The sequence below is a fragment of the Ciconia boyciana genome, chromosome 2 (assembly GCF_034638445.1).
Source record: "Ciconia boyciana chromosome 2, ASM3463844v1, whole genome shotgun sequence".
NCBI lineage: Eukaryota > Metazoa > Chordata > Aves > Ciconiiformes > Ciconiidae > Ciconia > Ciconia boyciana.
In genome coordinates this window covers 42,028,345-42,054,031 of record NC_132935.1, presented here as the reverse complement: position 1 = coordinate 42,054,031, position 25,687 = coordinate 42,028,345, and the positions used below count along the sequence as shown (strand labels likewise).

At 41.3% G+C, this 25,687-nt stretch overlaps 2 protein-coding genes across 4 annotated transcripts in view; one reads left to right on the top strand and one right to left on the bottom strand.

Annotated features, from left to right (window-relative positions):
* The first annotated feature begins 999 nt into the window (after positions 1–999).
* On the top strand, positions 1,000–17,033 carry SDCBP (syndecan binding protein). Of its 2 annotated transcripts, none has more exons than XM_072852437.1 (9): positions 1,000–1,377; positions 5,594–5,659; positions 8,570–8,648; positions 11,239–11,348; positions 11,657–11,815; positions 13,208–13,383; positions 14,636–14,807; positions 15,363–15,454; positions 16,314–17,033. In XM_072852437.1, the coding sequence occupies exons 2-9, from the start codon at positions 5,609–5,611 to the stop codon at positions 16,366–16,368; spliced, it is 894 nt and encodes a 297-aa protein (XP_072708538.1). In that variant the 5' UTR covers positions 1,000–1,377; positions 5,594–5,608; the 3' UTR covers positions 16,369–17,033. The 2 variants fall into 2 exon arrangements, with proteins under 2 accessions (XP_072708538.1, XP_072708539.1); XM_072852438.1 differs by lacking the exon at positions 1,000–1,377 and adding an exon at positions 1,610–1,809.
* Positions 17,034–18,752: 1,719 nt separating this feature from the next.
* Positions 18,753–25,687, bottom strand: part of NSMAF (neutral sphingomyelinase activation associated factor) — a 41,370-nt gene continuing 34,435 nt past the window's right edge. For both annotated transcript variants that reach the window (XM_072852435.1, XM_072852436.1), the window contains 7 exons: positions 24,137–24,204; positions 23,780–23,903; positions 22,934–23,017; positions 21,712–21,862; positions 21,223–21,325; positions 20,110–20,219; positions 18,753–19,116 (listed from right to left, as the gene is read on the bottom strand). In XM_072852435.1, coding sequence (XP_072708536.1) covers positions 19,022–19,116; positions 20,110–20,219; positions 21,223–21,325; positions 21,712–21,862; positions 22,934–23,017; positions 23,780–23,903; positions 24,137–24,204 — 735 coding nt within the window. In that variant the 3' untranslated portion in view covers positions 18,753–19,021. The remainder of the gene's footprint in view (positions 19,117–20,109; positions 20,220–21,222; positions 21,326–21,711; positions 21,863–22,933; positions 23,018–23,779; positions 23,904–24,136; positions 24,205–25,687) is intronic.

The following is a 25,687-nucleotide window of genomic DNA, read 5'->3' as shown; positions in this document are numbered from 1 at the left end:
AGCCGGAGAGAGGCTGTACCTCTGTATTCAGCACTGCTGCGGCTGCTACCCCAACCCTATGCACCCCTGCGTTGCTCACCAAAGATGCTGGCAACTGGAGAGGATCAAGAAACTTATGAAGATTGGAAAATATACTGCAACAAAATTTCTGTGTAGCTTAACTAAGGTTATAATTGCGCAGGCAGCTCAAATGATGAAACAGCCTGTTAGTGGCAGAAGGAAAGGAATCACCATTCCCATTTCTCCTTCCTCCTCCTCCTTCTTTCTCCTGTTTCCAGCCCCACCCTGCCTTCCCTTGCTCTGGCTGGCACTGGTGCTTGCGAGATCCTTTCGTTGCTGGTTTGGCTCACTAACCCAGCAGAAAAACAATCATGTTTTTTGGTGGATTTGGTTTCTGCTGGACCAGTGAGTTAAGCTGTCCCATGAAAGAGCCTGACAACTGTTGGGACTGGCTGAGGACAGGAGAAAGAGACCGGAGGTAGGAGCAGGCCTCCTTCCTCAGCGCTGCCGAAACTCTTCTAGTGAACGCTCTGCTTTCTTAGCTGAAGAGCTTTAGGGTGCTCAGCACATTCAACTATCTATACGATGAACAAGATGTGACAACAGGCAGTCTACCACAGAAGGACTTAAAAGACTGAAAATGGATGCTAGAGAAGTTCATGCTATAAATAAGGCAAATGTGGAGTAATTATGTAATAATTATACAAAATGTGGTAATTGAGTATGAAAACCTCCTTCCGAGCTTGTTACGGGACTTCCCTGTCACTGTACGCTTCACACCATGGTTTCTCCAGGGGAGCTTCCCCAGGGGATGTGCTCTGCGGCAGGTGGTGACGTGGTCACCTCGGCTCTGGCGTGTCGCAACTCGCCAACGCCCGGCCGGGAAACACGCAAAACAAAGCCGATACGACACAGTTAGCAGAGCGTGCTGTATCACAGGAAATAAAAAAAAAAGAAGTTGAAAAAGGATACTTTTTTCCTTCATGAAGATAGCAGCTGTGAACCAATAAAGGCCAACCATTGACGAAAAGGCAGTGCAAAAATGAAGACTGCCAGTGGCGAGCCATCGCATGAGTAAAGCCAGCGACCAGAGGGGAGCGTGGCCGGCCGCGCTGGGGAGCGGGGGCCGTCCCTAACGGAGCTGGGCCACCGCAGCCCCCCTTCCCGCCCCTCCGCCCCACAGCCGCGGCGGAGCACCCCGGCCCCCCCCTGCCAGGCCAGGCCCGGCCCGGCCCGGCCCGGCCCCCTCCCGCCACCGCCGGAGCATGCGCGGGGCCGCGCCAGTTCCGCCTCCGCTACCGCTCCCTGCATAGCGGCGCTGCCGCTCCTTTCTGCGCTGAGGGCTCCGACGAACGGCAGCCGCCGCCTGGGCCAGAGGTAAAGGAGGGGCTGGGGCCAGCTGGTGGGGCCCTCTCCCCCGCCGCCTTTTGTGTGCGGGCCCGGGGCGGCGGCCCGTCCCGGCGGCGTGAGGGGAGGGAGGAGGAGGAGGGGGGGGGGCTGCGAGCGCGGCGGCCGGGCATGGCGGAGCGGGGAGGGGGCGTGGCGGGGGAGGCCGGTGCCGCGCCGGTTGCGGGGAGAGCCTGGAAGAAGCGGCGGTTTCGCTGTGCCGCTTGCGAGGGCAGCGTTTGTCCCCGCTGCCGCCCGGGAGCCGTGTCGTGTTCCTGCGGGGCGGCGCTGCCGGCCGGCTCGGGCCGTGCGTCGTCGGGCCCCGGGGCGGCCGCTCCCCGGAGCCGGTCGGGGGGGCGGCCGCTGCTGGGCCAGAGGCGCCGCCTGCCCGAGGGGTCCCTCCGGCCGCGCCCGGAGAAGACGGTGAGTAAATAAACACCTGTGTCTGTCTGTGTCCGCGTCCTCCTGCGGTCTTGGGTTTGGGGGTGTCTTCTGACCTCTCGTTCAGGCGCCGGGGTCATTGCGTAAGGACTGCGCTTCTCGGGCAGTTCCCGTAAGGAGACTCGGGCATTTGTATTACTTTCTTTTTAGCGTGGCTAACTACTGCTGCAGGGGTGGAATGGGTGTGACGTGCCTTTTCGGGCAAGCGACCCCTGCTTCAGGTCTGAAATGGAGGCAGCAGATTTTAGAGCTAAATGCATAATGAGAGCAGTTGCTCAGAGGCTAATTAGGTACGTATCAGAAGGGAGACACTGAGTTATTAGTGGAGAACGCGTCTTGCAAAACAGTTGCTCGGTTCCTGATGTCTCAGCCTGACCTTCAGGAAGTTTTGTCCTGGATCTGCTTTAAAGGTGATTGATAGGTTGATGGTTGAAAGATGATGGTTAATAGGTTTATAACTCTTCGGGAAGTGGAAGCCAGTGTTTTGGTATAGGTGCTGGCTTTGTGGCCTGCTGTAATCTCTCTGTGGGCCACAGGCAGAAAACACTTGTGGGTGGCTGTTTTGTTTTGGTTTTTTTACCCCTCTCCCCCAGTATTGGCTGCTGCTGCTTTCAGAGACAGCAGTTGCTACAGGCTGGCCAGGCTTCAGGTGGAGCTGGATCCCACACTGCCTTCAGCTCCGTGGTTTCTGACCTGGAGAGCATACAGGGAAGCCCGTCTCCTTCCAGCCGTGCCACCAAGGGCCGTTCTGGATCACTCCCACCTGCAAGACTTCCTGCTGGCAGCCCCAGGGTGTCACGAGTGCAGCCCTTCCATGGGTGTCCAGCCAGTGGCCCAGCACTTCCCTTTGGTAAACAGGATCTGCTTAGTGGGACATGCTGACGGGTGCTGGTGGTTGGACTTCCTAGCCAAGGAGTCCTTGGCTAGTCCTGAGAAACGGAGTGAGGTCTTCATCACCGGGTTTTGAGGGTCGCTAGCTCAGTTACGGCTTTCCCTCCTGCCCCATGCTCTTCCTTTGGTTTTCACTTTTGCTTTCCTAAACACTTGTGTTCCTCACAAGATGTAGGAATATGGAAATGATCAAGGAAAATTATTGTGGTGTCAGTGTAGATTTTTAAGAGAGGAGAGGAGGTGACTCACATTTTGTGGTAGCTGCTCCCTGGTGCCTAAAGCTGTTACAGTGCCTGCTGAAACTCTTGTTTATACTGTGAATAACATTGCACAGAAGTCGTGGACAAGATCTTCCTGCGATTACCGGTGGTCCCTGACAGCGGCAATTGTTATTAAAAGGTCATAGTTTTAAACTAAATACAGTATTTTTGTGGATCTTGCTTTACCTAAGGAGGATTACTTGCTACATCTGCCTGTGCAGAAATTGAAAATGTCATATGCAATGTTAGGAGCTCACTGAATGCAATTGCAGTTGTGACAGTTATTCTGGCTATTTACTTGGAAAAAAACAAAAATAGTCACTGGTGAGATTACAAGGAGGGAGCTAGCCTGGCAGCTCCTTGGTACTGGTGACAAACGCTTGGGTTTGTGAGCCCTTGGATAGGGAGGGGAGGTGGCTGGGGGTTTGTGAAGTGGCAGGACAAGGTGCTGGAGTGTCGTCTTATGTGATCCGAGAACTAATATATGTTTAGCTTTGCTAATACTTTTCTACAGAAAGCACTATGCTCCTCATTGTAAACTAGAGGAACGTTGAGGTTGCCCGTCTGACAAATGTCACCAGTAATCACGTGCAGAGTGAGACTGGTCTGTGGAGGAGAACGAAAGCTGGCCAAGGTGTAAACACGCTGGGGTTTGCAGCGTGGAAGCTGGTCACTGGGACCAGGGACCCAGCAGACCCTGTGCTGTGCTCCGCTGCTGTCTGGATGTCAGAGCTCATCATCCACAAAATGCTGCTCCTGTGCCCCTCATCACCCTGAAGTGGCGTGACTCCTTTGGGAATGCACTGTCCTTGGCCTGCCCTCTTTTCCTGCCTGTGCACTGCCGAGGGTGTGCTGGCTTTGAATGTGTGCCAGTGCTTGGACCAGCACCTGAATGTACTAGGGTGGCTGTAACGTAGAAGTAGATGGTGAGTCTGGTGCTTGACTGGTGTTAGCAGCAGAATGCAGCATCTGGGCACTGCTTACCTGAGTGAGGGGTTTGCCGGGCTTGGGCTTGCATTTGCTATTACCCATTTTGGATGAGCAAAAGCACTTGATTGTTTCAGGCCAATGCTGGATTAAAACAGAACTTTGAACTGGTTTTAAATGTGTACGTTTAACCTGCAAAGCTTCCAGGCTTCAACTATGTTTGGTTTAGTTGCAACAATTAGTCAAAAATGTCAGTGGCAATTAATTATTACAACATAACTGGCCACGCGTTCGCAGTTTAGATCTCTGTCACATTTGGGGCATGCTTTTTTGAAGTTTTAATTGTAGTCTGACATGATACTGGAGCTGTCGGGCGCTCTGCTGAACAAGTAGAAAAGCTGTTGATGACCTTCGTGTAATATGAAGAGATGTGTATTGTGTAACTGCAATATCACATTAGGTGTCAGTGTGTCACTTTTTAAAAAAACAGCTTAATATCTGCATGTAGAGAAGCAGTAGCTCAAGGATTTGTGTAGTGTCACTTTTAGTCTGGAATTATTGCGAAGTTGTTACACTAATAAGGACCTCTAAACTACTCTTTGGATGAGAAAATGAATCCCCAAACTGTAAGCTTTTAATAGGGCTGCCTCATTAACTGTGTTCTCAGTGCCTCGTATAACTTCCAAAACTGTATCACATTTTGTTGTCTTCTGTTTCTGTCTCTTCTCCCCCCCTCCTGCCATTAAAATGTTCCCATATGTTGGTGTGAAATGTTTTATTATAGTTTTGAAAAGTACCTCAGTGAGAATGTGAGTGAAGGAGCTCTGGAAACTGAGATTTCCCAAAGCCTCAGGTGCCCAGCTCTAGCAGAGCTGGGTGTCAGCGTGGTGCCTTAGAGGATCATGTGAAGTGGGATTTTTGTTTTTGCTTGTTTTCTTTTCCTTGACTTTTTTGTTTTATTACTTCCTGATAAGTTGTCACAGGGCTCTCCCAACATCACATGAGAGCCAGCCTGAAGCCTCTGTGTGTTTTGAAACTCACTGCTGACTGAATCTGGCTGCTTTATGGTCTCTTGCTGGAATTAATGTGTTGCAAATGGACATGGGAAGCCAGTTCTCTTTAGTGATTTCTTACTGGAACATCAGAACTGATTAAGGTCTTTAAGTACTTTGGATAACAGAGGGAAAGCTTCCGCACATATATAAAATACTGTCCTAGTTGGGAGGAGGAGTAGGAGGAAGGTGATTAGATTTTTCCTCTTGAAGGTGATTAGATTTTTCCTCTTAAACCTCATCATCCTTGCATCCTGGCCTCCTAAAGTCTGTCTTTGCAATACTTCTTGTGAAATGTTTTCTCTGTATAGATTTTCTCATTGTTGAGACCTAAACGTTGACAACACTAAGTATATTAAATAAAGCCTATTATGCAAAGGCTATTACTGATAATAGATTAAAATGGTAGTCTTAATGGAATTTATCTGTAGTGCTAAGACTTGCAGGTCACAGATCAACTGGCTTGCAGGTCACAGATCACTTATTTAATGCTTTACGTCTGGGGTGTGTGTGTTTGGTTTTTTTATTTTTTTTAAGTTGTAGTCCTAAGTAAATATCTCTGATGGTTAACCCTGTTGTTTGTTTGCTTCTCCCCCCTCCCCCCCCCCCCCTTTATTTTGTCTTCCCTCTGCCCAGTGAGACTGCATCAAAATGTCTCTCTATCCTTCCTTGGAAGATCTGAAGGTGGACAAAGTTATTCAGGTATGGTGGGCTTTATTAAGATGAGTTTTGATGATGATAATATATCTGATGATATCTAATCCAGGGAAGGGGAGACTTATTGTGGGTGAGAGTTTGTTTTACCATTGCACTCTAAAAGGGGAAAGACAAACTGTTTACTTTGTAGCTTGATATAATGTGATTAATGCTCATTTTACCACTGTTGGGTATATTTATTTTTATATATTCATTTATAGTCATTTATCTTTAATGTGTTGATATGTTTGGGTTTTTTGAAGTATAGATACTTGGTCTTAAGTAGACAAGCGTAATCAGTCTCTTCCCATACTTCAGCTCTGATGTGATGAATAGGTATTGACTGAACTAATAAACCTGCTGTGTCTCATTCCCAGTGTCCAAACCTGTGGCAGAAAGCTTTCATGGTCAGTTGGGCACAAAAAAAGAGCACTGGCTCTCTTAACGTCATCTGGAATCACAGACTTGTCCTCTAGCTATTTCATGGTAGTGACCAGTTCTCTCTATACTTCCAAGATTATCACATTTGTGTAAAACCCTTTATGTGTAAGAATACTGGTAGCTTTATTATTAGACAGGGTGAGGATGAAAAAATATCTGTGAAACAAAATAATGAAAAACATTTTAATGGATAAAAACTCCATGAAAAATTTGACATTAATGTATTTTACGAGGAGTTTCCTTGCTTTCTTCAGCATTTTACCTAGCTTCCATTTTTCTTTCCTAAGCTTAAACTGGATTCCCTCCCAGTTTAAACAACAGCAATGAGTTGTACTGCATCTTAAGGTGGCTGCTGCTTCTGTCCTTGTCCTTCTCATTGGGAAGCAGTCAAGTAAACTGCACAGAACAGCTTATTAACTCTCCTGTGCTGTCCCACAGTGGAGTGCCTCACTCTCACCTGTGTTTGTATGTGTGGGGTGGGGCTCTTGAAGTTGTGGGTGCTGTGTTGGGATTTCTCCTTGTCATGTCTGCCCACCCCATTCTTCTTATCTCACTGAAGTCCTTTATCTACAGTCAGGTAATGCTGAACTGAAAAAAAAAAAAAAATAGACTGGAGCCAGAATATGCTCCTTTGGCCTTTTAAAGACCAACTGCTAGAGTTTATATATTACAATTTAAAATATTAAATGTGGTCTTTCTACTGCTTAACTTTTGTGACCACTGAATGAAGCAGTGAGGAAATGAAAGTAGGGTATTGCTATGCTGAGTCCTGTAAACCTTGAACCATATGTACGTGTTCTGTCATTTTATAGAGCAGGGACCTTTATTGTACGTCATCTTGCCCGTATGCTCAGCAGGGCTTATGAACTTGGGCAGAGTGCCTTGTTCGTGTGATGACACCTGTAGCTTCTTCTGGCGTGTCACAGAGAAATAAGAGTAAACCCTATAGAGGTTTCTATAAGGAGCATAGCAAATTGTTCTGTTAAGCTTGTTTAATTGTTGGTGACACTGTAAGCTTAAAGGTCAGTTTTCTGGAAATCGGTTCATGTGGGACAGATGCTTGCTGTCATATTTAAAGATGAGTGTCCACTCAAAGTTTAAGTTAGGATTTCACAAAGTTCTACCGCTTGTTGAGTGGGTTGTCAAGCAAGACAGTTTATGAGAAAATTTGTGTGGGGGTGCAAGAGAAGGGAGGTAGAGCCAAGAGCATTCGGTTACAGATCCCCAGTGTAGAGGCTGGGGTGTTCTTATTGCCATCATCAATGGGGACAATTGCCTTCCAGCAGTTACATGACAGCATCTCGCTCCTACCGACTGTAGTAGGAACTAGGAGGGTAATGGGCTGTCTACTGAGTCCAGCTGTGAGAGAAGGGAAGGAAATACTGTCGTTGCTAAATACCATTATTTCAAGAGTAAGCCATTCCATTTGCACTGATACTTTTGGTAGCAAAGGCTAAATTATTTGCCTCTCCCAAAAAGTGCATTATAAAAATGCTGTCCCTTTAAATATGTCTGAGAGCACTCTTAGGAGAAAGGGGGCAGAGTACTGAGAGACAAAGTCTGTATCCACAACAAGTGAGTGAGACTAAAATGACTGCTGGTTAAAACAAAAGGACTTGTTACATTAAATATTTGAACCTGTTCTTTTTGTCCAGCATTTGAGTTGGACACTCTTTTTCTAAATACGTCTGATATTGATAAATAATGAGTCATTCTTGCTCTGAAACTTTTTTTCTAAAAACAGCTTCCTGGTGAGTACAGGACTAAGAAATCTTCTATTTTTAAGCATGATTTCCTTAAAAACATTAAGCAATTTGACTGTCATGTTGTGTTAGATGATTTATGTGTCCTGTTCAGCATAATGTTTCACTATACGTTTAGTAATTTCCCCTCCACCTTTGACGTTCAACCTCAGGGAGGCTATTGGGATAGCTATTTCCATCACACTTAACAGGCCTCTGTAAGGCAGTGTTTTTCACTGGTCATGATTACACAAGGCCAAAAAAGTAGTAGCTGAGGTATTGAGGAGGAAGGAAACTGGCTTACTTTAATATAGTCCCTTATGTTTGTGAGTCAGTAAGCAATATAGAAACTAAGCTTAGTGTGTTCACTGTAGTGGCAACTTCTGTAGAAAAATCATCTTAGAAGGTCCATTTCTTTCAGAAGGTATTAAACTAGTAGCATTGGACTGTGTGGAACTTAACTTGCAACCTATAAGGGATTGTGACAGAACTCATGAATAATGTCTGTAAATGGTGAAGAGATAAAAATGGCTGCTATCCAGCTGAAAAAAAGTAATTACAAAACACTCTGCCAAAGGTCATACCTTAAAACTTAAAGTTATAATGTTTTTTTCAGCCAAGTTGAATATATCTTTTAAGGAGATCTTATGCTTTTTAGTCTCCTGGCTGCATAATAAAGATTTCATAGATTTTTATTGTACAAGGTAACATACGTGAGTTTCTTTGCTTTTAGGCTCAGACTGCCTTTTCTTCAAATCCAGCTAATCCAGCAATCTTGTCTGAAGCTTCTGCTCCTATTCCTCATGATGGAGGTAAGCTCATGTACTGTATAGTATCCTGATGTTGTGAAAAGCAGTTATGAAAGCCTAAAGTTACAGTACTGTCAAAATTACCTATAAATATGTAATCCTAATTACTAAGGGTGAGACCATGTCTTTTTGGAAAGGCCCATGTCCCCTCCACTTGCCGCAAACCACCTTGTCAGAGGTGCTACGGGAGTCAAAAACCAGTGTTTGCTTAAAAGGAAGTTGTAGCAAACAATAACCCTTCTCCTAACTTTTTGAAACCTTTTCCAAGTGAGCCTAACATAACAAGATCTGCTGTTGGTACTATTTGAGCTCTTTTTAAATCTTAGCTCAAAAACTTAGTTGTCCTTATTTATTAAGTGTAGTTTTTGTAAGCTTTAGAGAGCAGCATGAGTCTGAGTGCCTTTCCTCTCCATATGAGCTTGCTTGGGAACAAACATGAATCTCTGTCAATAGAGAAATGCCCAGGAAGGTAGAACTTAATCTTGTCAGGCTATGAACATAAAGCTTCCAGCAGATTTTGGGATCAAATGTCTGGTGGGAAGTCCATCAGACCTAAAGCTGAATGACTTGTACCCTTTTCTCCTCCTTTTCTCCCATGCACATGTGCATCCATGAAGGTGCACAGATATGTCTTGAGTTCAGAGCTCTGGACTAGTGAGTTACACTTGGTCTAAGGCCTAAAACCTCTCACCAGCATGCCCAGCAGCAGTGCTGGAACAGCTGTCAAGAATGCTGGTGCATCAGATACTAGAGCTTGGTGGATGTAACTTTGTCTCCAGTTTTCCTCTTGGCACTGGTGTGTCCAAGATGACTTTAAGGCAGGAGTTTGTGTAGCTCACCAGAGAGCTACCTCTTGTAGATCCTTTCTGAAATAGATACTTACCTGGCCTAACCTCACAGACCAGATTTAAGTTTGCTTCAGCAGTCCCTTCTTGGCAGCATTTCTTCTGCTGTCCAGAGTTTGAATTCTGCAATTTTTGTGTGTGCTGGCCGAATGATGTAATTTTGACATCACCTTGTGTGTGAATTGCTCAGGAGCTGTGTGTGGCTGAAGAGGGATTAATCACTCTATATATCCCAAAGGAAGGGAGGCCTACACCATCTACAGGATGTGCCAAACCTGCTGAGAATACCTCTGTCCTGGCAGAGGCAGGAGAATATACAACATCAGGAGCTTTTGGATGCTTTCTGCTGTTTGGAGGTGTCTCTGTTTTGAATGAGAATGTAATACACCCAGCAAAGATGCATCCTGTGTTGTCATCTTTGATGAATAGCAAAATAGAAAAATTGAGTAGCTGCAGAAGTCTTATGCAGCATTAATTGTGTATAATCCTAGGGGCTTGAAGATGCAAGCAAAAATAGAAGAAATATTCATTAGAAACCTATTAATCAATATTGGTGAAACTACAAGCTGATAGATCAATCCAGAAATAAGATCAGACAGCTCTCATGTGAAGCAGCATGCAAACCTGACCACTGAAAGTATTAAGGAGCAAAAAAGTCTCTTGTCTGTACTGGAATTCACCTTGCAGTGGCCTTTGTTCCTTCCCAGAAAACTTACTTTCCATTTCTGATCAAATGTGGATTCTTATAACAGCTGGTTTTATACATGTACCCATAAATGAACGCAAGAAACCTGAGCTTTGTGAACTGGAGAGCCTGCTTTCTTCCAAGGCTGTCCCTTGTGCCACCTTGCTCTCTGAACAGCCTTTTCTGTCCCAACTGATTCGGTGAGAACGACAGGTGGACTCTTAAGAGTTCTTGTAACTGCTGCTTGTTAAATGGCACCAGTTAATTATCTGTGGAATGTCAAGAGTGATATCAAGCGTATTTCCAGAGTGGTTTGACTCAAGGTCTGACAAGTCTGTCAGTTTAACTTCCTTTCCTCCCACTCCCTGCACCCTGCCTCTCTCAGGCGTAGAGGAATCTCCTGCTGGATATTTTAAGGGCTGTGTTTGTTTTGTCTTGTTGTGAGAAGCATGTCTAAAACAACTTCATTTTGAAGCTATGAGAAAATGACAGCTACTTTATTAAAGCAGACTGCACTATGGACCTTACAGCCAGGACGCTATCTTCTGCAGAAACTTTACCATGCCTGGGATCCAGCACGTCCTTGGCATGGATGCCTCTTGCGAGTGCTGTCTTGTGCTTGGTGGAAGGTCACTGTGTGTGTGTGTGTGTGTTCTTCAGCATATCTGGTTTGGGGATGGGAGGGAGAATAGTTCCCCACTAATCACCCAGAAGCTTTGGAGCAAAGGCATGTCTTCATGGACTGCAGTACAACATTGTTTTTGGAATTTATCACCGTGGGCCTAATGTTTGTGTTGTAACAGGATGAATTAAGAAACGGAAACTAAAAGTTCTCTGTAAGCTCTTTATCTCAGAAGTGCTGCTTGTCTGGTTACTTTTCTAAGCTGGGCTGGAATAGCAGTCCTGATTCAAGTGGGTCTTCCATCATAATTTTCAAATTAAATACATTACAATAGCACAAGATTTGCTGAAGTAATTGTACATATGAAAGCAGTAACTGCTTGTTCTGTTAAACCAACAATGGTATTGACAGGGTTTTTTTGTTTTGTTTTTTCTTCTATAGGCTTATACCCCAGACTGTATCCAGAACTTTCTCAGTATATGGGCCTGAGCCTCAATGAGGAGGAGGTGCAGAGAAACTTACTAGTGGCAGCCGCTGCTCAGCCACAGGGGGTATGTACCAGTCAAGCATGTTTTAGAAAGCCAAAGTTTAAAGACTAAGTGTATATCTAGCATTCTAGAGAGTAGACTACTATTTGTCTTAAGTACCGTACTTGACTGATAAATGAATTGTTTTAAGTAACAGTGCCTGTTTTAATCTGGTCTTAAACTGGGCAGTGTATTTCCAGTGTTGGGGGGAAGAGCTGGTGGTGTGACTTAATTTGTGTGTTGGTGTTGTTTTTTAAATATCACTTCATATAAACTGTATAGCTATTTAAAAAAGTTGAAACTAAGTTGTCTGGCTATTTTGTTTTAATCAGCAACTGGTAACACGACCTTCTACTAATTACATGGTAGCTCCAGTGACTGGAAATGATATTGGAATTCGCAGAGCAGAAATTAAGCAAGGCATCCGTGAAGCAATTTTATGTAAAGATCAAGATGGCAAAATTGGACTTCGCCTTAAGTCTGTTGACAACGTACGTATAGAAGCTTGCTTTTGCCTATAGTGATCTTACTGCTGGATTAAATTAGTAGTGAAGTGTATGGTCACAAAATGGTCTTCTGTATAATGCTTGCTTATCCATTATCAGAATTTTAAAATCCTTCATTAGATCAGTAACTAGATTTCCAGCTGTCTGCACTAGGATCTAAATTTACAGTGGCAATTTACTTCCATGTGTTATAACACCTGAAAAATACTTGTAACTTTTTTTTTTCACTTTAGAGCATGAAATTGTCCTTGCAGAGCTGCTGTGATACTTGTTAGCAGTTCAAGACTTCTTGTCTCTATCTTTGTGGAAACACTGGGCAGTACTTAAAGTTCAGCAGTATGTGGAGAACTGCCCATGGTGTAGAAGTAGCTCCTCTTTTATAGATTCTTGCAATGTGTTGTTGGTGAGAAAAGTAAGGATAGTGAGGGTGTCATCTTACCTATATGTAAAGAGTAATTTCAGAGCAGGCTTTTTCAAGTTTCCCTTAACATGAACATAACTGCAAGAAGATTCTTGCTGGAAAATGCTACTCTCCTTTTTTTTTTTTTTTTTGGCAAGACCATTTAGTCTGAATGTTTAAAAAAAAAATTGTACTCAAGGTTTCTATATATAGGGTTAAAGTGCTTTTTGTAGTTCTCCTAACCCAGGAAATGCTGGGGTTTCCTTAAAGTAGCATGTGTGGTGTGGTTTTTTTGTTGTTGTTTGCTTGTTTTTAATTCCCCCCACCCCCCACCCCCCAAAGTATTATCTACAATTGATATGCTTTACTTTGTTTTTAGGGGTACTTTGACTAGAAATGGTTTTTTAACACCGTGGTTTTTTACCTGAGGTGCTAGCAAGTAGCAAGTCATAATCAATAAAAAGTTGAAAACTAATGGGGTTGTGAAAGAAGAAAAATCTGTCATAGAGTTCCCAGCATTGCTGATCTATTTCTCCAGCTATATATAGACTTTGATATCTGGCAAAGGAATTATTAGTTAAATGCACAAGGAGATAAGCAAATTTACCACTAGTCTGTCTTGATCCAGTTGTTTAGATTTCTTCTTAAAACAGAATAGTATAAACCCCTTTGAGTAAGGCTTTAATGTTATGCTCGTGTCTTTTTTAACGTCTAGAGATCTAGACAGAACAGATTTGCCCATGTCCAAACTTTATGCTAGCATTAATTATCTGTCATTCTCTTAAAGACATCTAGAAACAGACTGAAATTTCAAAAATGCCTTAAGGAGAGCTAATTAGCAAGTCCTTCTGTCCATTTGGTTGGTATTACATAGAGAATGAGAAACTTTAAAGGGCTGTGTGTTCTGTCACTGGTCTTCACCTTTAAGGAAGAACTTCCCCCCCCCCCCCCCCCTTTTTTTTTTTTCTTTTTTGTAGGGTATATTTGTCCAATTAGTTCAGGCAAACTCTCCAGCATCCCTCGCTGGTCTGCGGTTTGGGGACCAAGTTCTGCAGATCAATGGTGAAAACTGTGCAGGATGGAGTTCTGATAAAGCGCATAAAGTTCTGAAACAGGCTTCAGGAGAAAGGATTTCAATGATCATTCGGGACAGGTAAAGCCAACTGTACATATGGATTGTCATTATCCATCTTGGGGTAATTCTGTGGGGTTTGGGTCTCCCCTTGCTTGAGCAGGACTGCAGGCATAACAAAATCTGTTTGTCCATGTGCTTCAATAGTAAAGATCCTCAGAAATGTTCCCTTTTGTGGGGAACAGTCAAAATAGTTGTTAACTTGTAAACTTCCAGTGCACGCTTGCCCGGGCATGATGAGGCATAACATTTTTCAAGGTAAACTAATGAGTGATAGCACAAGTCAAATTTAAACTCTGAATTCAAGAGTTCTGTGCTTTTTTCAGACACAACCTGACTTTTGCTTATACTAATTGAAAAAGCAATAAAAAAGGGTACCAAAATATTTGCTGTATTAATTAATATATTTGCATTTTTATTTAGCATGATAGTTTTCTTGTGAACTCTGTTGCTTACGTATTAATTAATGCCAGTTTTGCTAAAAGTATGCTTGATGAACCAATACAGATTTTTAATTGTATTAAATAATGAGCTTGTAGCTAGTTGTATATCATAGTAATAGGTCAGATTCAGCATAAGGTCTGTAGGCTATGAGAAGACAGATGATACGTGATATGACTAGGTACATGTCTTGAAGCTTTTTCAATGTTCATTCTTGTTTAAGAACCAAGTTTGACCCAGTGGAGCGCATGCTACTTCTATCAGGGCAGCCACTTCTATCATGTATTGAATCAAAATGCTGTGGTAGTAGATTCCCTGCTCTGTCTACCACTTTTGTGCCCAACTCCTCACCCCCTTCCTTGATTTACTAGCTTTTTAAGACACAGTTTGAAGCTTTATTGTCTGTAAAGCAGTAGAAATGTTGGGAAAGCCTTGTACTCCAGAATCCTGTGGTCTACCTACAGTTTTTAAAACTGCCTGCGCTATTTTATCTACCTTGTAACATTTGTAGAGAACTTAATTTTTAATAGACATTTTTGTGTGTTTGGTTATTGTGGTGGGTGGGTGTTGTATGGGACTCTTGTATTATTGTTAACCCAGATGGTGAAATGTCTGTAGAACAGGGAAAACATGTAAGGCTTATAAACAAGTATGTAGTAATATAACAATATTAACAAAATGAAGTTAAACCAACTACTTTTTATTGTAGTTGATGTATGAGTCTTTTAGAGTACAATTACTTTTTGTGAGTCAAAGGTGCTAAAATAACGTGTGGTTCTTTCTGTGGTTTAGTAGACTGAAAATATGGTTTTGCATTTTAAATGTCTTACAGGCCTTTTGAACGAATTATTACTATGCATAAGGACAGCACAGGGCACGTTGGTTTCATATTCAAGAATGGAAAAATAACCTCAATAGTGAAAGACAGTTCTGCTGCGAGAAATGGACTTCTTACAGAGCACAACATCTGTGAAATTAATGGCCAGAATGTAATTGGATTGAAGGTAAAATAAGTAGTGTGTGGTGGGTGTGGATAGCTGTGAGCTTTTTGTGTGCGTATAGTAATTGTGTGTTGGAGAGGGAAAAGGATTGTAATATATTGTTTAATGTTCATAAAATAAGGAAGTAAGTAATGAGAGGTAACTTGATTGGAGAGACACGTATGTTTTGAGGCTTCTTTGCAGTTTTGTATCTGTAAGCAGGGTAACTCATTCTCTTCTCTGCCTCTACCTGGCTAGGCTGACCCTCAGTTTTTATCTTTAGTTTAACTTTGCTGGCAAAACAAAGAATAAGCTTCTTCCCGCCAGCCTGTGTCAAATTCTAGTAGGAATTCTGTGTATAACATCTGTATCCCTTCTCTAGTCAGTGCGTGCGAGAGACTGGTAAGCAAACATCTATGAAGTGGTATTGCAGGTTCAGTGATTTGCCCTGAAGGTTAAATACTCCACGCAAGGAGTTGTGGGTCTCTTAAGCTGCATGAAATGTGTCTAGAAAAAGCACTTGAACTTTATTAGTCAGCTTGAGTAATGTTGCTCATAAGACTTCTTGTTTAATAACAGGACCCCCAGATTGCAGACATCTTGGCAACAGCTGGAAATGTAGTGACCATTACTGTCATGCCTTCCAGCATTTATGAGTATATAATAAAGAGGTAGGTAATAAACAAAGCAGCCATGGTGTTAATTATAATCAGGTTGACAGTGACTATTTTTTGCAGGTTAAATAAAATGATAAGACCTAATTACAAACTTAACATGAAGGCTGGAGAGGGGGTGGGGGGAGTCTGAAAACTTGGTTAATCTGATGTTTTTGTCAAACTGGTGTGCATTGGTTCTGTTTTTAAACTATTCATATGCTAGTGATGCTACTTTGTCTTTTCTTCTCTTGAAAAACCCTTTTCTAAATGTAATTTGACTACACTTGAGTTCCCGAGAACTTTCACGTATTTGGATAACAAAAGTATTTGTTACCTTTTAACTAAAATGTTGTTTCTAGTGCAACTAATTCTGGTGACATAACCATGATTCTTGGCAGGATATAGTTGGTTTCTTCTAATCCTTTGGCAGCAGTGGCTTTCTACAGCTAAATCTCTCCTGCAAAAATATGGTTTAGAAGTTGCTAGAAATTAATAATGCTTTGGGTATAACTGATTCTCCCCCCCCTGCTTGGTATGCTCTTTCTACAAAACAGTTTTCAGTCTAACAGCCACCTTTCCCCCTGCCCTCCTTCCCTCATACTTGTGATACTACTCTGCTTGCACACATGCCCACATCCTGAAAGATTGTGGTAACACAGCTCGTCTACTAATAAAAACATCAAGTATTGTGGGCTTCTGTGTGTGCAGTTTGGTGCAGCTTTCTATAGCAACATACTTGTCAAAAATAGTGGAGGAAAAGGCCAACTTTGAAATGGTATTAAAGGGCTAGCAATGACAAAGATACAGTGATCAGAAGCTTTAGTGGTCTTCTACAGTTGTCTTACAAAACTGAATGCCTTTTCCTTTTCTTTAGGATGGCAACTAGCATTATGAAAAGCCTGATGGATCACTCTGTTCCTGAAGTCTAAACTTGCATCATATATGTGTATGTACATATATATAATGATGATTCCACTAAACTTGGGCTATTATACTCAGTGATTTTTTTTCTTCTGCACATGAGCCTTTCTGGAGGCTAAGAGAAGATATGCTGCATCAAGCATTTGCATCTATAATGGCTGGGAATGTTACAGTTCAACATATCTCGTTTATTCACAAACTGTAAAACTTGTAGCCTTATATGCTTGACAAATGTGAAATTCCAATTGTGTTATGACTTCTTTTCGTAGGTCTTATCTAGTTTACTACTACTATAAGCCATTGCAACTAAAGCAACCAGCTATCACTTGCAAAGTTACGTGTTGTTACCTAGAACAATGCTGTGCTTTGTATGTTTAAGACAAATGAGTATTTTTACTGCTTCTGTTTGCAAGAGTAGATTTGAAATAGTGTATTAGAAGTATGGCTAGTACTAGTTAATTTTTTGTTCTAGTAAACACTGTTTACACAAGAATGCCAGCTAAGCTGAATATAGCTAAAGGCATCCTTCAGTAAGCATATTAAATCAAAGTAGTGTACAGATACTCAAATCTTTTTATTACTTGTTATACAAATTGTAACTAATATGCTTATCTCTTGCCTTAACCATGTTATTAAGGATTTGGAAATAACCAAATAAATGACTGAAACTTTAGACACTCTGTGTGCGTGTGTGCATACTTCTTAAGATGAGCTAAGACAGGCTTGTTCAGTTGAGGTCACAGACAAGACAGGAAGTACAGTTTAAAACAGCTTTCTAAATAAGCTCACTGCCTACAATGTTGAAATGTTTTAAAAGGGTAGAGCTGGGATACTTTAGACAAGATATGCTTAACTCTTTTCATACCTTCAGCTTAACATGTGGGATAGCTGCCTGCTGTTCTACAAGACATACTAATTGCCACTATACAATTTCATTATAAAACTGTTTGCAGCTTGCTGGGTGTACTGCGTCTGGTTGGGATGGAGTTAGCTTTCTTCATAGCGGCTGGTATGGTGCTGTGTTTGAGACTTGTGCCTAAAACAGTGTTGATAACACACCAGTGTTTGTGCTGTTGCTGAGCAGTGGTTGCACGGGGTCAGTGACTTTTCTGCTTCTGTCCCCTGCCCCTGGTGAGTAGGCTGGGGGTGGCCGAGAGGCTGAGAGGGGACACAGCTGGGACTGCTGACCCAAATTGACCAAAGAAAAATTCCACACCATTTGACATCACGCTCAGCAATAAACTCGGGGGAGTCTTTCCAAAGTAGCTGTTGCTTGGAGACTGGCTGGACATCAGTCTGCTGGTGGGGAGGTGGTGAATGATTGATTGCCTTTGCATCACTTCCCCCCCCCTTCCTCTTCACTTAGTAAACTTGTCTTTTATCCCAACCCACAAATTTTCCTAGCTTTTGCCCTTCTGATTCTCTTATCCATCCTGCTGTGGGGCAAATGAGTGAGAAACTCAGTGGGGGCTCAGCTGCTGGCTGGGGTCAACCCACCAGAGCAGGTCATAGGCATATTCAACTGAGACTTTAAGAAGTTAAGTGATCTTAAGTTAAATACCAGTTGTGGTGAGTGATTTCCTTTTTTTTTTTATGCTCTGTTCCAGGCTTCAGCTGTGCAATCTAGGATTACTGATTAGTTTAGCAGTGTCAGCTCAGCTGTGCCTGTCAAGAAGAGTCTGTCTTGTAGCTTCCTGTTTCTCAAAGGAATTCCTCAGTTATGGCAACTGAGGGAAAACCATTACACTACTTCAGGCTGTAGTGGTGCTCAAACTCATCCTGGGAGCCATTTTAATTACATTGTTTGGTTACTAAATGATATGTCTCTGGAATCACTGTGGCAAGCACTTACTGGCAGTAATTGGTGACTTCACATAGCATTGGCATGATTCACCCTTATGGGCACAGGACTTGTGGCCTGTAGCAGTCATCTCTGATTTTCTTGGCAAGCTAGTTTGCTTTGCTATGAAATCCCTGGAGCCCAAAGCAATCTATTATTGAAATGCTGATCTTCACATCTACCCAGTTTTTACTTAGGAGCAGACACTAGTGCTGTTCTTCAATATGAAAAAGCAATATAGAATACATTCTTACTCTTCTCTAGGCCTTTGCAAATAGCCACATTTGGAGACCAGATAGTAGACTAGACTGACCACTGCTCAGACCAACAGCTGCCTCAGCAGTAAGTGTTCAAAGTAGTATTCACCATCATACATGTCTTCACGAGGAAGAAAGGTTTACTACACAAGAGGTACATACCTTATGCCATGAGATATGGCACTAAGTTGCAAGCATCCTTAAAGACTTAAGAATGCAAATGCTTCTTTGAAACTAGTTGAAACAGCATGCTATGATGCATTCTATATAAATCAAACAATGACTACAAGTTAAGAGCTCTTTAATTACAGAAAAATAGGTCTTTAATTTCATCTCAGATATTATTTTAGACAAGCATTTTCAGTATGACAGTCCATGAAAAACAAATGCATACACTATGGAAGTTAAGAGCTCTCTGTGAAGTCACCATAACATAGAAAGTTGTAGTTCAACAAAGCTTCCTATCTGGTTGAACTTCAGCAGCCATCATTGCACACAGTTAAGTTCCTTCAAAAGGTTTGGTTTAAAATAAGAGTTCATTTAAATGTCTGGAGGGAAAGGCACTTAGTATTGCAGTTTCCAGAACATGATTTGTTTGTCTTCCCCTCCTGTAATAACACTGTTGCACTGTTCATTCATCCACATGGATGTTACAGCACCTGGGGAAAAAAAAAAACAACCAAACAAGTAAATCCAAATGCAAATAAAAGTAGTACTCAAGGTGATGGAACAGATCGTTTTAAGAGAGTTTAGGATCACCTGATCATTAGTTTGGACTACATCGATACCACATATGCTAAAAAGAATTTTAGTAGGCTTCTAGGTGGCAGCTCTTATTCACAGTAAAGATCTCATGCTACGTTGTCCCACGACTACCCAAAGTCAGCTGAGGCACTGTCAGTTGCAGTGTAGAATGCAGATGGCACACTGGCTAAAGGATTCATGGGGATAAGGGGAGGAGGTTTCTCTAGAATGAGATTTTTCACTCTGCCATTTGGACTTACATTAAAAGTGCATTCACATCTAGCATATGCCTAGAAGCCCACTTCTAAAGATTCCTCTTGCTACAGAATGATCTCTATATAGGTCAAGTTCCAGAGTACAAGCTTATAGTAGGTAAATTTGAAATAACTGTTCATGAAGGCAGCCTTAAAAACCAAACTGAGTAAAACTGAGATAGATAGTTTTTCTCCTTCACACATTTTGGTTGCTAATGTACTGAAGACTATACAGATACATTTAAGAAGCCTATAAATCCCCATCCAAAACAAATTTCTCTAGTGAACTTCACTTAATTTGTTGATAGACTCACAGGCTGGATGGCCTTTGACAAAATATACACCGCAGTCTAATATGACACTTTATTAGGGCTATGAGGCAGAAAAATGTTGACTTTTGTGATGTTGTGTGAATTAGAAAAATTCCAAGTCATTTACCTTTGGTCAGTCTTGTAAACAGCAATATTCCTCCAATGTTACTAAGTTTCCTAGGAGGCTCATATGGACCTACTTTTAGTTCTGGTGTTCCAGTTAACATTAACATCAAGAACAGCCCACTGACAGAACAGAAGACTCTCAAACTTTTCAATACTAACAGAGCTGGAACAGAGGAATCTTCCATTCAACTTGAGAACCGGAATAGTTCAGGCATACCTGTATGTCCTTTGATTCTTTCAATAACTTTTCCTCCAAGAAGGTCCCAAATCAGTAATTCACCAGACTGACTTCCTGATAAGATGGTATTTCCATCCCATTTGAAGCACCTGCAAGTAAGTCTAAAATCAGTTCACTTCAAGCTTTTGTATAATGAGAGCCAAACATTTCCAAATTGACTAAGCCAAAAAGAATTGAAAACAGAAGTATGAAACTGAAGGAAACTACCCTTTAACACAGTCTTTCTGGAACGGTTATTCCCAAAGTATTTTAAAAGGGTCATGACCCAAACTTGCTCTTCTGACTGCCCCAGACCCAGCCAGACCTTCCCCTGGCAGAAGGATGAAGCATATTCCCGTAACAGAAGAGGACCCAGTCAGCTGTGTATGGTACCCAAGTGCTCTCACGAGCCATCACTTTCACTTCTGTCACTTCATGTGCCTGAAACAATCACTTGAAGTGCAAAGAGGACTTTCAGGGAAATAACTGAAGAAAAATATATATACACATGCATATACATATATATTTATGTATACACACACAAGAAACCAACAAGCATACTCCATGTATGGCTGCTATTTTTTGACATCTGTTTACCTGGTAAACCATAAAGAACTGTATGCATTTTGGTTTGTGAAAAAAAGTGATCACTCTTTAATTATAATAGCCAAACTTTTCATAGATTAATCAAAACAAAAAGGAAGCATTGCAAAAAAAAAAAAAAACAAAAAGAAGAAAAAAAAATCAAGATTATTGACAGAGATAATTCAAGTAAAAGAACTGTCTCCTTGTTAGAAATTTCAGTAGCTCAGCTGCTGGAAGAGCTGGTTAGCTACAGGTCCCATCATCTTTTATGGACGTTAAAGTTGCTGTTGAAAAAAACCATGAGTTATTTACTTAGATACTTGTTTGGTTTTGTCCCAGTTTGGAAGGCTTGATCATAATGCACACAACAAGCTAGAATGTCAGCCTTTGCACTTTAAAAAGTAATTCAATGAAACAAAGTTGCCGGTATTACTGCTCTTTCCATTCTGCTATCACCAACCATCAAGCATCTCCACAGTTAACTAAATTGGCCATGCAGCTTCATAATGTGTATGTTCTCAGAATTACCTCTGTGGCTCATCAGCGGTTACAGAAGATATAAGCATTCCAGTTTGTACATCTATTACTTTAAAACAACAGTCCTCTCCTGCGCTGAGTAGATGTCTGCTGTCTGTACAAAAGAAAAATGCGAAAAGAAACAACAAAAAAGCATGTTTAGACATTCAGTTCTAGTTACCAAAGCAGTCTGCGATACAGCATGTTAGATGTGACATTGCCTGACCTACTTATTTATAGATAATTTACTGTAAATTAAGTCTCTAAGCAAGCAATGATAAACAAAATTGGTTTAGAATCTAGACCACTGGTCTACAGTCTAGTATGGCCTTATGTACAATTAATAAATTCTTTATAATGGAGACACGTGTCAATCCAAAGCATCTCAGCATCCCCCTTAAAGTAGTAATTCCAACAACAAGGGTATGTTACATGATACCAGGAATAAGATTCCCTTTGAAACTCCCAACAGTGCATACGAAAAACTGAAATCCAACGTACCAGGACTAAAAGCAGCATCAAACACAGTCCCAGAATGACATGGCAACTGGTGCAACACTGTTGCTGTGGTAACATCCCAAACACTAATGGTACCCTCTTTGGTTCCAGATGCTAGTATAGTATTTGCAGCATTAAGGTCAATTGTATTTACCTAGGAAGTTAAACATCCCATGATTTTCTTATTCTTTCATGTAAGCCATCTTGAGACAGGTTTTAAACATACACAAAGCAAGCCCATTATCCATAAGATGATATCTTATTTACAAAAAGCTTTTACATTTAATTCTGCAACATCCTTAAGTACAATTAGTAAAAATCCTGCCTATAAAAAGTAAAAGATAGGTCCCTTTGATGATATTTTAAAATACTTTTTCTTTGCAGAATCAGAAATGTAAATTGACATTTCAGACTACGTTTAGTACCCATACTCTCCATCTAAATGCAAGACTTTACCCTTAAGGGGTAAAGTTCTTCTTTACTTTTAAAGAACTTCCTAGCCATCAGTCATTTCCAATTCTCTTGGGTACAGTTCTTAAATGTTATCAGAAGTGTTTCAGTATTTGCCTATGCTGTGACCTGTTAAAAAACCTAACTATTAAGAAGGTTTAAAACACAGTAATTCTAAATACCCTATTAGAGTGACATTAGAGGCTATAAATAAAAGTGTGCAGTTACACATTTATGATTCACTGCACACAATGTGTTTATATATTTACAGTGAAATTCATTAATCTATTTTATAGCATGGTAAACAAGTCAGAGGAATTATTTTTCATTTGCTTGCCTTTGGCAAAGCTACATAAAGAAGCTGTAACAATGAAAATACTTGAAAAACATTAGTCTGTTTTCAAAAACAAAGAAGCAAGCAAAAAACCCCAGACCTTGCTGTCCCCCCTGGCACTTTGTGCATACAAGCCAAGCAAGACAAATTAAGAAACCTCTGTTTATGCTGTTGCTTCAGTCTCCAGAAGTGGACCTTTCAACCAGGGAAGCAGGGGACACTGGTGCAGGACACATCAGACAAAAAAACCAAAACGGAACAAAAACCGCTACACACACGCTTCCCAAAACAACAGACCCCCTCAGCCCCCTAACCCAATCCTTGGGCTTTACCACTAGATCTTGACTTTGACTTTAATGAGCAACTAATTTTCATATTCTGAGATTCTTACAGTATACTCTATACTCTTACACTTACACTATGCTCTATCCACATACTTACACTAACATCGTGTTCTAACTCTGCAAGCAGTTCAAAGTGGTGTTTTTTATTGCTCAAGGTCTCTCCAGGAACACAGTGCCACACCTACAACACAAATATTTAAGTTTGCTCAAGGAAGCATTAGTGTAAGTCTGGATGAGTTTCTTCAGTATTGAATTCTCACATTACAAGGAGGGCTGCTTGTGTTAACTGTGGGCCTTGCCTACATGGCAGAATACAGCAACCTGAAGTTGAAATGGCACCTGAAGTCATTCACCCTAAGCAGAGCCACATATTAAACATGACTATGCTGATTCCAGATAGCTTACAGAAGCCTACCTAACTATGGATGTATTGCTGCACTGAATGTATACTTACTAAAAAGCCATACACGGAAGGCTTTGGGAAATCCTTTCCTGTCTCTAACTTCCAAATTATCTTTCCACCTAACTGTAGGCATGCTCTTTAGATTAGCAAGTTCCTGGTCCACTTACTTAGCTGAAGAACATAAGCTACAAAAATATTAAACATTTTAGAAGCCTACTCCACTCAGCAAACAGAATCACCAGCCAAGGTCACGAAACATTGCAGTTCCTCCAACAAATACAGTTTGCCTCCAAAACTCCCCCATTTAGAGTAAGCTAGAATGAATGAAATATCTTTAAAGTAACACTTCAGCTTTGAAACAGAGTTGAGAGAAAGCTAAATGAAGAAGATATTCTAGAAATAAACTTACTGTGATACTAGCTAAGTTATTATTCTAGTACAACAGGTACATCCACTCCAAAGCATTTGGCTGGCTGAATATTACAAAGTGCTAGCCATAAATAGTTATTGAAGTTATTGAATACAAACCCATATACAAACCTTCACAGTGGAATCCCAAGATGCAGAATATAAACGCCCATCACGCCAACAGATCTTACCGACTGCATCATCATGTCCCATTAAGATGTCTTGCTGTCTTCCAAATGCAATCGAATAAAAATATCTAACAGGAAAAAGTTATAAAAGCATTACATCTTCAGAAAACTTAAATGTTTTTTTCTAAATAGATTAAAGTAACTTTGCTTCTACAGTTTCTAACAGAAATCTACTGAAAAAAGTAGAAATATAGACACTGCGTTTTAACAATGAATTTCTGTATCATTATCTAAACCCATAAACATAATGACCAAAGCACTCCATTTAATTCAATAAAGTCAATAGGAACTAAATACACACATATGATTGTCCCATGAAGAACTTATGACAGTGGTATCTCCTGGTAAGATTAGACAAGATGACAAAGCCTGTAAGAAAAAGAAAAAAAAAAAAAAAAAGTAGTGTTCAATTTCTTACCCTAAATGAAACAGAAGTACATTAACATGCTTTTGGAGAACAAGAAGCATTTTAACCTTCTATACACACAACATACAGGTGTTATATGAACACTAATCAAGAAAAACCTTATAGCTTGGACACTGAACAGCAAGAATACTTAATCCCTGGTAAATATAAAGGTAGCACTGAAGTTCAGAAATACATGCAGAACTGATGGATCTCCATTTTCAAAATGCTGGTATTTCAAGGACATGGTATGTAATTCCTCACTCGGGAGAAACTGGGTCAGCTCTTCATTTTGTAAGCTACTGTCAATTCTAGGAGCAAACAGCTAACAGAAACTAAAAATGAAGGTTTCCTTTGATGTTTGTTCTCCATGACAGTTACTTAGCAGCTCAGCTCTGTCAAACAAGAAACTTAACTATCTAATTCCTGCTATTCTCAACAAGAAACATGCTTTACAGACAGCTGCTCTGTTAAATTGCCATCACTGGAAGCAGCAAGGAAAAAAGAAAAATCATCCCAGTGCTTCTACTAGTATCATTACTGGTCATGTTTTAGATCTGTTCTAAAAAAAACCAGTAAGCTGCTGGACTGTAAAAAGACTACTGCTTCTAGCATTGCTGCAACAGATCAGCGCCAAAACTAGAGAAGGGAGGAATTAAAAAAAAAAAAAGAGCATGCAAGGCCTCTTCATGAAAAACTGACTTTTGGCTTAGGATTGAGCAAAGAGGTCCATTTTTACAGTGCCAAGAAGTGACATTCCTAAGTTAGCCTTGGCTAAGCATTAGGAATTGCTGTATCTAGATTCACATGCTAGTGTGTGCCATGGCAGGCCATGGGGTCTTGATCCTGCAACTTACTTGGGGACTCATTAGAGCATGCTATGGCTTCTGTCTGGGCAACCCATTTGCCTTTTTTGTTCCCTCTAGAGACGAGGGTACAGAGAAGGCTGATAGATCCTAGCGTCTTGCCTCAACAAAGGACTCTGAAGATGACAACTGGGAGTGAATCTCTATGACCCAGGTCTGGCCACTGTGCTAAAGCATGGAAAATCAAATATAGAATCTCTTTCCAAGTTCTGGTTTAGAAGCAGGGGAAAAATGCTGTTCAGAGGTTGCTGAGATCACTGCTCATTGAGGAAAGATGGCTCAAATTCACCCAGAATTGCTTCTACTTCCTGTGCTTGGTTTTCCTCTGCTGGTTGACTCACAGCCTTCAATCACTTGGGAGCAATAAGGCAATGATGGATGTGAGCACACGGGCAGAATTTAAGCTTTGCGATTCTGGTCCCAACGGCAGTTCAAGATTGTTCAGGAAGACTCTTCTGCTCATGACAGACTATCTTTGTCTACCACAAGCCCTTCTCTGGACAGCAGGGCAACTCAGAACAGAGCTAACACAGAAGTGCAACCATTGAACACTCCCTTCCTGCGTTCACATAATGCACTC

Bases quoted from the DNA above. Each gene is read 5' to 3' on its own strand.
- SDCBP (XM_072852437.1), top strand. From the start codon at position 5,609: ATGTCTCTCTATCCTTCCTTGGAAGATCTGAAGGTGGACAAAGTTATT. The intron at 11,816-13,207 runs GTACGTATAGAA...TCTTTTTTGTAG, and splicing joins GCCTTAAGTCTGTTGACAAC to GGTATATTTGTCCAATTAGT. The intron at 15,455-16,313 runs GTAGGTAATAAA...CCTTTTCTTTAG, and splicing joins TATGAGTATATAATAAAGAG to GATGGCAACTAGCATTATGA.